The following is a 12,231-nucleotide window of genomic DNA, read 5'->3' as shown; positions in this document are numbered from 1 at the left end:
GATTCATTATTTTAACACTGGAGGTTTGTTGCCACTTGTTAAATACTCACCCTGGATTAATATAAGGGAAGAATAACATGGCACCTGTATTTGATTTGAAGTGTGGCCATATTTGCCTCCCTTTTTCAATTCTCTGATCAATCGAGAAACAGTCAAATTACGATTTTTCAGATGGCTTTTACTGTTCAGAAACAGCCATTGAACTTCCCACACACCCTTTAGTCTTCCTCACTTATTTCCCCCGAGCTTGACAGACGACACAATGTGTTAAAGTCAAGCCCCAGTTCCCCCTCACTATCCCTTCCCATCCATTCAGTGCTGCAGGATTGACTCTCCATGAAGGCCGAGTGGCAGCTTTACGACCTTTAGGGGATAAAAGCCAAAGCAACTAATCGGGCCCTCCTACGAACACTGTCCCTTTGAACAGGCAAAAAGACCTTCGCTCTGCAGCGTGCAAAAGTCAACCCCTTCCATCCGCAGCAACGTCAACGAGGTCGAATTCCTAGAAAGGCCTTGTTGGTGTGAAATGTGAGATATTTTCATGGACACTGACAGCGATAAACACGTGGAGAGTGGAAAAGCAAATAAAGCCGAGCCTATCGATGACTCCATGCAGGAGAGGATTAAATAGAGACAGCTGGAAGGAGATAAAAAAAAAAAAAAAAAGTGAAAAAAGACAAAGGACAGATAGTGAGAGGTGACGATCCAACGTATTGATCCAAGCTTCTTTTCTTCTAATCTCTCTGCCTGCTCAGTAACCTCAGCTGGATTGGACATCCAACCCAAAAGCAATTTGACCCCCACCGCTGCCCTCGCAGGTCACCCTTTAGTGACTGCTGACTTCAGGCTGCCATAGTGATGGAAAATTATGTCTCGGCCGATGCTGGGCACATTAAAAAGCCTGGATTACGGCCAAGTGCCCTATTGCTTTTCATCAGGGGGGCTGTAAAAGAGGCAGCAGCAGAGCGTTATTGCTCTGTTGTTATTTATCGGGATATTTTCGAGTTTGTTTCAGTTGTTGCAGCTACTTGAAGTCCATGTTTTTACATTTCTGTCAGGAGTGTGAAACAGTGAAAGGCTGTTGACCTTCCTCAAATAAAGGGGAAATTGTGTTTGTGTGTTTTAAAGATGTAGCTTTGTAAGCAGGTTTAACCCTGCTTGAATGAACAATAGATGAATATGGATGAATCTTGGTGCATGTATGAGGTTGGCCAGACTTTTTTTTTTTTTTTTTTTTTTTAACTGAGGTGGTTAAACTGGGACACGGACTTGTGCAGGGGTGGTATGGTGAAAAGTCGTAGTCGCGTTTATTTAAACCTTTCTGAGGTGGTAACTTGGGTGGCCAATCAGATTCCAAGGCACTTTGCCACCCTTGGCCAGCCACCGGGATACGACCCCTCCTGCAAATTCATCGTTCCTGGAGGATCCATTCTAATGACTCTTTTGATCTCCTGCACAGTCACAAGAGCCACGAGGAAAAATCACCAGAGGAATTCAGGGACAATGAACGGACACAGAGGGGGAGAAACACAGCGTCCGACATCACACACTCATTCCCTACACACTATGTAGTGAGTTATATGCAGGGGCCTATATAGTGCACTTATTCAGCAAGAAAAAAAAACAGAATATAAAAACCATGACACTCCATGTAACTTTTTAATGCCAATGCTGTCTCTCTGTCGTTTAAACAAAAACAACCTGAAGCAGCGTCAGTCTTGCTTTTTCTCTGGGGAACATTTATGAAAAATGTGTGTTTTGCCTTTACTGGCTTTATGCCACATGATGCCAGGGAGACACCTGGTTCCTGCGTCTAATCCCTGACACATGATTCTCCAGGCTTCCCTGGTTCGTGTCTTTCTTGTCAGCAGCAATTACACTTAAAATAGAACAAAAAGAAGACACGACAGAGACATGTGAAGGAGACTGTGCAGAAGGCCGCGTGACGGAAACATGCAAAGAAGTAATAATAAGACACCACACGTGCAGCTCCATCAGGTTTTATTGCCTCTGGATGGATCACGCTTTCAAATCAGTGAGTCAGTCAAGTGTGCATCATCCTGTCAGCTCCTGTCCTCAGATGTAGCTCGCCGTCTTTTACACCTTTTCTGATATATTTCTTCGCATGCACGCTTGCGTGTCTTCGCTTCAGAAGAAGAAAGGAAAAAAAGAAACGCCACATCATGATGCTAATTTATTCAGAGACCAGCTGCTGTGTCAAGATGATTCTGCAAAAGACAACCTTGAAAGTTTTTAATGAGCTCACCGTGGTTGGAAACAGGGACGCTGAGGTCACAGTTGTCAAGACGTTTGTGTGTGTGTGTGTGTGTGCGTGTGTGTGTTGGTCTCCTTTTTGATCATATGCACATGCATTAATGTCTGTCTTTCAGAATTGTAAAGCGCTCAGCAAGAGGCCTCTGAGGTAGGTAACAAGTCATTATCTCTTCGTGTCAGGGGTATTGAATATACAGCAGGATAACACACACACACACACACACACACACACACAGACTAAATGGTATGTAGGTCAACAATGTGTGACCTGTAGACTGGACCTTGTTTGCTTGTTGCATCAGATCCTCTTTCAGCTGCAACGTAAGAGATTTATGAAAAGTATGGATTAGACGCTTTAATACACTTAAAACACAAATAGGTTTAAATTTCATCAGCCGGTCACGAAACGTTGCAGCAGGAAAATAATACTTACGTAGCACACTTTAAATCCTATGTTGAATATACAGGGTAAAAAAAATGTATGCAATATTCTCAAATACACTTAAGTGGCACAAATATGCTGAAACATTAAAGGAGATGTGGCTGTTTAGGCAACCTTAGTGCTGTTTCATGTGCAGAAACACACAGAGGGATATTATTCCTTTGGAAAGCAACAAACCCTCAGGTGAGAATGTAATTATCTTGGGTCATAAAACATATAAATGTGACTGTCATCATGACTTATTACTGAACAATGCTGTTCCGCTGATTAAAAAAATAAGGCCTTTAATGCAAACCTGTGTTTTTTTTATTGTTTTGTTTTTCTGAGTATGAGAGGTTCAGTGAAGCAAAACATCTGCTGGTGATGGCCTCAGGTGGCTCGATCCCACGTGGTCATACAACAGGACTAAACCCCCCCCCCCCCCCCCCCCCCCCCCCAAACACACACACACACACACACACACACACACACACCTCAGCCACCTCACTGCTAACTGATGCAATTACAGTGTCGGCAGCTCGCGGACTCAGAGGCTGTGGGAGCAGAGTGAATGGATTGTGTTGGCCTCAGTGGGGGAGTGTGTGTGTGTGTGTGTGTGTGTGTGTGTGTGTGTGTGTGTGTGTGTGTGTGTGTGTGTGTGTGTGTGTGTGTGTGTGTGTGTGTGTGTGTGTGTGTGTGTGTGTGTGTGTGTGTGTGTGTGTGTGTTGGCAGGGTCTCTCTGACAGCTTAATTTGCTGATTCAACCATGAATAAGGAGAGGAGGAGGGTCAAAGCTCATTTAATAATTTCTAGTTCCTTACATTCAAATACTTATAGCTCCATTTTTGGTCTCCACCAACTCCTAATGAATATATTTGGCTCTTTGGCTTCTAAATGCTCCGACATGTTTACTAGCCGATCCCTAACTTTGTCTCTCTGCAGAGTTGGCACTGTCTTTTCAATCATGGAGAAGTTTTTGAGATTTTTCTCCAGACAGAAGCAGCAGCTTTTAGACAAGACAATAAAAGCCAAAAAAAACCTGAAAAGCTAAAAAAACACTCAAATTCTCCTTCAGGAAACTATTAAATCATACTGTTGGCTACATCAATAATTTAATGTGAAAATATTAGAAGCTTTGAAGCATAAATGGATCATGTTCCTTCATTTACTTCAATGAAGCATTACATGCATATGTTCGAGTCAGATGTCCATGCGGCTCATTCTGAATGCAGGACGTTGTTTAAAACAAGTGAGTTTTTCTTTCTTAGTTTGAAATAGTTTGAGAACACTTTGTTGGTCTCCACCAAACATCTGGCAAATATCTGGCTCTTCAGCGTCTGACTTAGAATCCAACATGTGATGTCGAGTTGACAGCATTTCTTTCGGTGTTGTCAGACTTCTGTAGACCACAAACAAAGGACTGGATGTGTTTGTTTCACATTATGAGGGTAGATAGACACTCAGCTTACCCACATGTGGGTTCAAAAACACTGTCCAAGTGGATTCTTCACAATAATTCCTTTAAAACGTCGACGATTTTTCAATTAACTACAAAGAAAGCGAAGTCTGTTCTGTACAGTGCTTTAGATTTATTAAGTCTTCAGTGTTACAAAAAATGTACAATTTGTATATAAACAGTATTGTTAAGAGTCACAGACACTGAGCCTCTGTGGCTACGAAGGGAATGCACTTAGGATTACTGATTCCACTGTGATGAAAAGGAAAACAATCTGTGCTTCATCACCACTGAACTCGCTCTCATTTCAGAAAGAAGCTTCCTCTCTATCCGACGCTAACACAAAGAGTTTCATAAATAATTATGGGGGAAGTATTTGTGGGACAGAATCTGTGACATTGTTATAATTCGTCTCCTCCGCCCGTCCTGGACGCTAATGTGTTTGCAAATGAGTCCTGCAGCTAACAAGCAAACGTCTTGTTCGAATCCTTCTTTAAATCAAGTGTAGAAAAGCACTTAGTGAGGACTAACTGCTATCAAGTTTCCCTTTAAATCTATAAGTTTAGCTTTCAAAGGGCAGCTGCACGATTGTAGAACAAAGAATATGTCAATACTGCTTCGGTTGTTATGAGCCGATCCATTTTTCCGACCCTGAGGCCGTTTGGAGTTGTTGTTTTGTTGGCACGAATCGCTCGCCCATTAAAGGGACCATTAAAAGTGTCTCAACCGTGGATAAATCTCCTAAACTAATGTCCTCCGTGTGAGCAGGGGAGTTCATCTCTTTCTGCTCCTGTTGTGCTTCACCGTCTTCTTCCTCTTCAGGATCATCTCGTAAAGTTTCTCCAGGCCCAGCTGGAGTCCCTGACCGTCCACAGCGCTGCAGCTCTGCACGTGATGCGGCGTGTACGTGCTCAGTTCGTGCACGGCGAGCAGCTTCTCCACCTCGCTGACGGACAAGGCGGAATCCAGGTCCTGTTTGTTGGCCAGGACCAGCACGGGGACGCCCTGGTTCTCAGAGGTGCGGGTGATTTTGTGGAGCTCCACTTTGGCCTCCTCCATGCGCTCGAGCTCGGTCGAGTCCACCACGAAGACCATCCCGTCCGTGCGGCGCGTGTACGACTTCCACAGCGGCCGCAGCTTCTCCTGACCGCCCACATCCCACACCTGGAAGTTTATCGCCCTGGACGCCCCCACCGCCACTTTGATCTTCTCCGTGTTGAAGCCTTTCGTCGGGATCGTGTTCACAAACTCCTTCAGCTTCAGCCGGTAGAGCAGAGAGGTTTTCCCGGATGAGTCGAGCCCGATGACGACCACGTGAAGGCACTGGAAGCTTGGCAGGAATGACGTATTGGGAGCAATATCGGTCAGCTGGTTCCCCATGGTGGCAGCCAGAAATTCACACCTACTCAGGGGAGGTGACGGATTCCTGCTTTAATCCTCTTTCAGTATTCTGGCATTTGCTCCCCTGTCCTCTGTGACCTTATCTGAACAAACACACACATCGTTAGCATTTAATGAGAACACAATGACTGTTAAATAAACATATTTGCTATCTTAATGCCATTTAGATTGCAGAGAACACAAAGACCAGATAATAATTATCAGAGGGAGCACATTCCTGAGTGCTTGATGTCATTCCAGTCCCGAGAGGTATTTAAACTGTGTGCATACTTTATTAACTTCTCTAATATATTATTTACCCAAATCAATAAATGCCCTTTGTGTTGTCGCTTTCACATCACACAGGAAAAACAACAGATAATTGGACGGTTGAGGTTATCCAGAGCCCCGATCCTCTTAAGACTGCTAAACCTGAAGGGCTTTTCCGGGGGCAGATTGATTTCATTGCAGTGGATGGATGATATGTATTCACTGCTGTGTATGAGGACTGCAGCAGCAGGACTAATCCGGTTGTTGTTGACATCCAGATACCCATCAAACTGCTGTTTTTGGACACTGTGCGTTTACAGAAAGATAATAATTATTCACTATAGTGTCCATAACGTCAGATATTTTTCATTATAGCAATATTCACAACGATTTTTTTGTTCACTGCAAGGCAAACTGCAAAGCCATGTTTAAGAATGTTTGCTTTTGTAACTTAATTTTATTTGGCTGTATTAGTCTGCAGATCAGGTTTTTTTTCTCCTGCAAAGAACATCAACATTGACTTTAACATGTAGGTTATTTCTGTGACGTTTTAAGTGTGCAAATAAATTAAATTCCTTTTTTAAAATCTCCTCCCAAGTGCTTTTAAATGTTACTTTCTAAATATAAGGCACTAACAGACACACATATCCTACAGTATGCAGTTTGATGGAATGAATTTGTCCAATTTAAAAGATTTTCCTCCTGCGTACACGAATAAAATAAACGTTCTCACCTTTTTGAAATGTGCGGCGATGAAACATTATCCACAAGAAATAAACACATCCATGAGAGTTGACTTGTAAACAAACGGCGCTTGTCCCGGCGGTCACATCCGCTCCTGTCCTGCTCTCCAGCAGCACTGAGCGCGAGGAGCCCCGGAGAGGCTCGAGAGCACAGCAGCAAGCCGCAGAAGCAAGAGCTCAGGTGACGTCACAGACACCTGGACTGCGACTTTAGCGCCCTCTGCCGGTGGAAGGACGAACTGCAGCACATGCAGGTCGCATAGAGAAAACCCTTTTTTTTTTGCTAATAATTTCACTCTACTTTACTACTCTGTTGATATGATTGACTTTAAATGAAATGCTGAATTTCTACTTTAATTCTTGTCAAATATGCTCAATATGAAAATAGACGATGCAAAGAAAAAGTGTGTTATCTCCATCTCCAATGAAAGTATTGCATCAATGATACACCTCTTGTTTTGTTTTTTTTAAATCTTGATTTATGATCATATAAACTGCATAAATACATACTGCACACATGACACTTCATCCATCAAATTAGTGTCTGTAGTTTGTTGGATGAAGTGTCTTAAAATGTGGCAGTAAACTCGTGTTAAGCGAATAAAGACCATAATACGGAGACTAACATGTTACATGTTTATTGAAGTGCAAATTCCAAAAGACAAGATCACCACCTTCAAATTAAAAATAAACTATTTTAAAAAATACTGGTCACCCTGACAAAAAAAAAGTAAACAGCCATAAAAACACTTTGAAAGCAGCAGAATTTGTTTCCAATAAAAACTTAGACATTTTACTCCTTCAATTGAACAACAGTGCACTTGTACGTTCTTAACACCACGTTACAAGTAATACAGATTTACTGTATGTCAAACAGAAAACATTCATGAAGTACAAGTGTCTATATTCTTTAATCACAACATTGTAGTGATTGATTTAAGTCTTGCAGTATGCTAAAACAACATACAGAACAAGGTACAGTGCATCATGGTCAGTAGTTATCACAAGCTAATTCACATCCCGTACAGACGGGAGGCACAGTGCAATGCAGGCAGAGTATTCATCACTTCACGCGTCTGTGTTTTTCATTTCCATTTCATCATGTCACAGGATGTGGGATTGTGGAATTTGTGCCACAGTCGATATACTCGAAGGTGTCCAGAGACAGCTGCTCCGTGTGCGAGAGATAAGAAATGTTCATTGTCATTCTGCAGAGAGGGAAAAAAAGAAGAAAACTCGTTATATGAGCGTCTGCTGCGGCGTGTTTGTTTGTCGTTTATAAGCAGCTCTTATCGCAGGCGCGGAGCTCCACAGTGTGTTAGTGACTGAGTTTTGTTTTCACGGCCTGCTGAACACTCTTTCTGTAAACACACATTGATTAAATACATCCTGAGATCCTAGAGTCTGGTGGCAGTCATCACCATTAAGTCTGCCAGTGTCCTGAAACTCGTTTTTGTATGCAACTCTTAGCAGGGCAACACGACTCAGTGTTGTCAGATGGAGAGCCTCCCTTAGACAGCTTTCCTACTGTCATTGCAAAATATGCACATTTTGCTTTGGTTTATGTTTGTGAGCATCAGGGGCCCCCTGCTGGTCTGGGGCCTCAAGCAGTTGCCTGCCATATCTGTGGACAAGCAGCGCCTCTGACTGAGAAACCTCCAAGAACCCAAATGAACACGACTTGACTGACAACAAACAGGCAAAGTATTTGTCATGCTAGAATAAATAAGAGAAAGCTGATTTCTCTTTAAGATTCTGTGATTATCAAAAGAGATAATATTGAGCATGCAGAGAAAAGCCTTAACGTTAGCATGTGTGCTCGTTTTTAGTTCACTTTTGATTGCATATCAGTTAAGAACTTTTTAGCAAAACTTTTTAAGATTGTTTTTTTCAGCTTGTTCTGCTGCCCCCAAGTGGCAAAATAAGGAACTGAGGCAGTTTTACGTTTAAAGAAGTAACAAAGTTAGACTTTCTGCAGACTGCAGTGTTCTTATTGTTGATTACAAATTGAGCTATAAGAGCAGACTAACGTGGTGCCGGTGGGCTAGTGGTTGGTGTGTGCACGCCCCATGTGCTTACACTTTGAGGCCCAGGTTTGAATCCCGCCTGTAGCTCCTCTTCATGTCATTCCCTACCCTCTCTCTCTCTCCTCTGTTCCTGACTCTACCAACACTGTCCTAGTTGGGCCTCAAACACAAACTGAACCTTTGCGTGCATGTGTCATTATGTCTAAAAAGAACATGTAAGAGGCTGTTAGAGGCTAAGACTGTTTTGTGGTTTTGGTTTCGACTTCTCTCTACACAAAGCGGTGCATTCAGGGCCCTGTGGGTTTGATCGGACTGAGATGGGTACTTACTGCAGCTCCAGAAATAACGTGTGAATCTTGATCACGCTCGACTTGCAGTAATTGCTGAAAGATGAGAAGCCGTTACGAGCGTGGCACATTTATTTTTAAAAACAAGACTTTTTAAGGTCAACTCTGAAGAGCTCTCTGAAAAGTACAGTGTATGTTAAACTTACAATAATCCTTTATCAGAGATGGTCAGCTCACTCTTGATGATGTACTGCAAATGTTCAAAAAGACACGAGTAAGATATGAAAGATGTGAGGACAAAGAAAGACAACGGCATCTTGTGCAAAACTCACCGATTTCTGTGAGCGGGACGGTATGGAGGTCATGTTATCTATCTTGGTCTTGCCCACAATTGCACTGGAAACAAGACACTGGATGTCGAACTCGACAATCTGAACTGGGACAAAGTTCGAGTTGGTGACGTTGATGAGGTTCTAGGAGAAGAAACAGAAAGCAAAAAAAACAACAACTCTCATTCCAAGAAAATATTAGAGCCAGTAGGGGAGCGCAGCGCTGTGTGTGTGTGTGTGCATATCTGACTGTGTGTGTGTATGTGAAGCTCCTGCTGTGTTGTCGCTCCAAGATGGGAATTTACAAAGTGGGACACCAATACTACGAGGTTGCAGAATCAATATGAATGTCTCGAGGTGCTGTTGCAGAATCACACACTGAAAAATGTCACTATGAGAGAAACATGGCGCTATTCGCCTCGCTGATTCCGTCTCACGTTAATATCGCCTTTGATGGAAACTAAAAAAGGAACGTCTTCTTTCCCAGTTTTTTTTTTTTTTTTCGCAGAGAGATCCAAACGCAGAGATTCACGTTACTGGCTCTGTTCTCGTTGCTGCTGTTACTCACCGTGATCTCCATTTCAACTGTGCTGGGGGTGAAGTAGACCATGACTGACAGCACCGACACAGGCGTCAGGGTGACACTCCGGGGGAAAAGGAAGTAGAGGATCAGGCAGCAGAACAGGAGGCACAAAACCATGGAGACGCATACGTACAGCTTTCTGCAAAAAAAACAAAAAACATGCTAAATCACCTGAAACATGGTGCAAACATCCTTTGAAACATGTCGTAAAGATTTACACTTCATTCACACAGCTGTCTGTTTTATGATGTTGTATTACAAGCTGAAGATGTGACTGACGTGCGGACACATGACAAATATGTTCGTCTCTCACGTGTGTCTGGGTTTCAGCCTGACATCATTGCATGGGATCACAGCAACTAGCTGGTCTGCATGGCCTGTTGAAAAGACAAAAGAAAAACAGAGATTGAAGTTAATTTCTATCACTGAAATTATGAGAATGTGGATCAATATATTCATATCTATTAATTTGACTAACTAAAAGGAATGGGGTTTTTTTTTGGGATAAACGACCATAAACTTTGGTTTTTGGTTTCAGACTTAATTTGCATTTTTACCACGTTCAAAAATCTGAAAATCAAAGACCTAGAAAAAGCTAAATCATAAAAATACAATTTCGTGGAAGAAAACCAACCTCTGGGTATTCGCCCGGTGCCCTGACATGTTGGACAGGTGTCTACTGATGAGCTCCCGCTCATGCTGCCGTATGGAGGAAAGTGCTTCAATGTTCTCCCCTTTTCTGACCCATTTTGAAGATCAGCTTCCTCGGTGTAATTGTTGTTATTCCCCAGGGTAACCATGGCTCTTTAAAGACAAAAAGTCAAGTCTGAAGTAGAAAAAGAGAAACAATCTCCACCTTAAAAATCCAAAGCTTCACCTATGACTAACAAACGGTGTGTGGCGAAGTGCAGAAGTAGAACGTCTGCCTCCTTCACAAAGCTTTAAACGGCCAATAAAAGCTTGATTTGAGATTTTATGTGAGAAAACGAGCAGAGTCCACAGTGTGGGACTGACAGAAGAAAGTTACGTTACTTTATTGCAGTATGGCAACTTTGTAAAAACCCTGTGATACTGTAAGAGTCAGACATGTTTTTGTGATGACACAGCAGTTAGAAAGAGAGAAGTGATGCATATTTTGGGTCATAGTTTGATTCAGTTAAGGAACCAAAAGCACTAAGATTCAGCAGTGTGGTTTGACTTCATAAAATAAGTCGGTCTTAACTTTTACCTACAATTTCTTACAATAATAACACGTGACACATTTGAGACCATCAGATGACCATTTAGGGGACTTCTGTGGACATCATTTCTTTACAGCAATTTCCAGATTGGCACAGATGTTTTCATTGAAAACCCGAGACAAAATCTTTTCAAAATGTAATTAAATTAAAAGCTTGCAAGGTCACAGATATTGTAATAGGCAGCTGCATTATAACTTGAACTCAAAATCAGGATATTCCTCTTTAAAGACTAAAATCAATAATAGTGCATAAAAGTTCCAGGTCGGGCGCCTCATGATAGAATGAGAAAATCACTTCAGTCTACTTTTAATATGAGTAGGAAAATATTGTACTCAGTCCCTTAATCTTAAAGTCGTAGTGTCAAACCAGTTTGCACATCAATATTTAACTAAAAAATAGATTTGAAATTGTGAATATTCATCTTAAAAAAAGAGCTGTTTTCAAGGACAGGTGTAAAATGACACCTGAACTCATTAATCCTTAAAAGTGACCCAATAATAACATTATTGTTTAAAACAATCCTTGTACTCTACACTTCACTTAAAAACATTAAGAAGGCTTTATTTTGAGAAGACATATTTAAGTGAAGACATTAAAAGGAAAAATCAAAAGGCACGACTTCTATTTGTGGTCTACTTTTAAAGTCATGCAGTAGCCTATTGAAACTTTTACTTGACACTTCCTCCAGTTGTTGCATTGCATTCTGTGTCTGCAGCTTCATTTGTGGATGTAAACAGTTTTTGATTTCTGTATTTTGGACTGAATCATAATGGACAATCACAATGACATGACAATAAAGAGTATAAAGAGAAACATTTGTTCTACACAAATGTAGGTACAGCAGATATCAAATAGGCTGTAAAGTCAGATTGAGCCATTGACATACTTATATAGGTTACTTCCGTATCCTCCGAGCTTGTTTACATGGTCAGTGTTCTGCTGCTGCTTTAAAGACAAATATAGCTCGACACATTTGCAAAACATGCGGGGCAGAAAAATGACTCCCGCGTTACTTCAGCGGGTAATAAATGAGATCTTACCTCTCAGCACGACTCGAGTCAGAAGTCAAAATTTGAAAATGAAAAGTGCGTCAGCGCTGGTTTGTCATGTTTGAAGCGCTGAAGAGTGGGAGGACCATTTCCGTATTCACAGTTCACTTTGGGCTGCCTGCCTGCAGCTGCCTCCATGTCCTCCATGTGATTACCTCTACTGGATCGATA

The 12,231-nt window shown here is 41.9% G+C and overlaps 2 protein-coding genes across 3 annotated transcripts; both read right to left on the bottom strand.

The window, feature by feature from the left end:
* Positions 1 to 4,260: 4,260 nt before the first annotated feature.
* On the bottom strand, positions 4,261 to 6,685 carry arl4d (ADP-ribosylation factor-like 4D). The gene is made up of 2 exons (XM_079372502.1): positions 6,535 to 6,685; positions 4,261 to 5,635 (listed from the first exon to the last, which is right to left on the bottom strand). Exon 2 carries the CDS (start codon positions 5,529 to 5,531, stop codon positions 4,926 to 4,928), a length of 606 nt encoding a protein of 201 aa, XP_079228628.1. The 5' UTR covers positions 5,532 to 5,635; positions 6,535 to 6,685; the 3' UTR covers positions 4,261 to 4,925.
* A 481-nt stretch (positions 6,686 to 7,166) lies between these two features.
* Positions 7,167 to 12,231, bottom strand: tmem106a (transmembrane protein 106A). Of its 2 annotated transcripts, none has more exons than XM_079333718.1 (8): positions 12,052 to 12,231; positions 10,405 to 10,596; positions 10,084 to 10,147; positions 9,756 to 9,909; positions 9,191 to 9,331; positions 9,065 to 9,108; positions 8,901 to 8,954; positions 7,167 to 7,752 (listed from the first exon to the last, which is right to left on the bottom strand). In XM_079333718.1, the coding sequence occupies exons 2-8, from the start codon at positions 10,568 to 10,570 to the stop codon at positions 7,644 to 7,646; spliced, it is 732 nt and encodes a 243-aa protein (XP_079189844.1). In that variant the 5' UTR covers positions 10,571 to 10,596; positions 12,052 to 12,231; the 3' UTR covers positions 7,167 to 7,643. The 2 variants fall into 2 exon arrangements, with proteins under 2 accessions (XP_079189844.1, XP_079189843.1); XM_079333717.1 differs by having other exon boundaries at positions 10,405 to 10,574.

This window comes from Symphodus melops, assembly GCF_947650265.1.
Source record: "Symphodus melops genome assembly, chromosome: 21".
NCBI lineage: Eukaryota > Metazoa > Chordata > Actinopteri > Labriformes > Labridae > Symphodus > Symphodus melops.
Note: the sequence above shows the minus strand (reverse complement) of the source record. Positions and strands in the feature narration are given on the sequence as shown.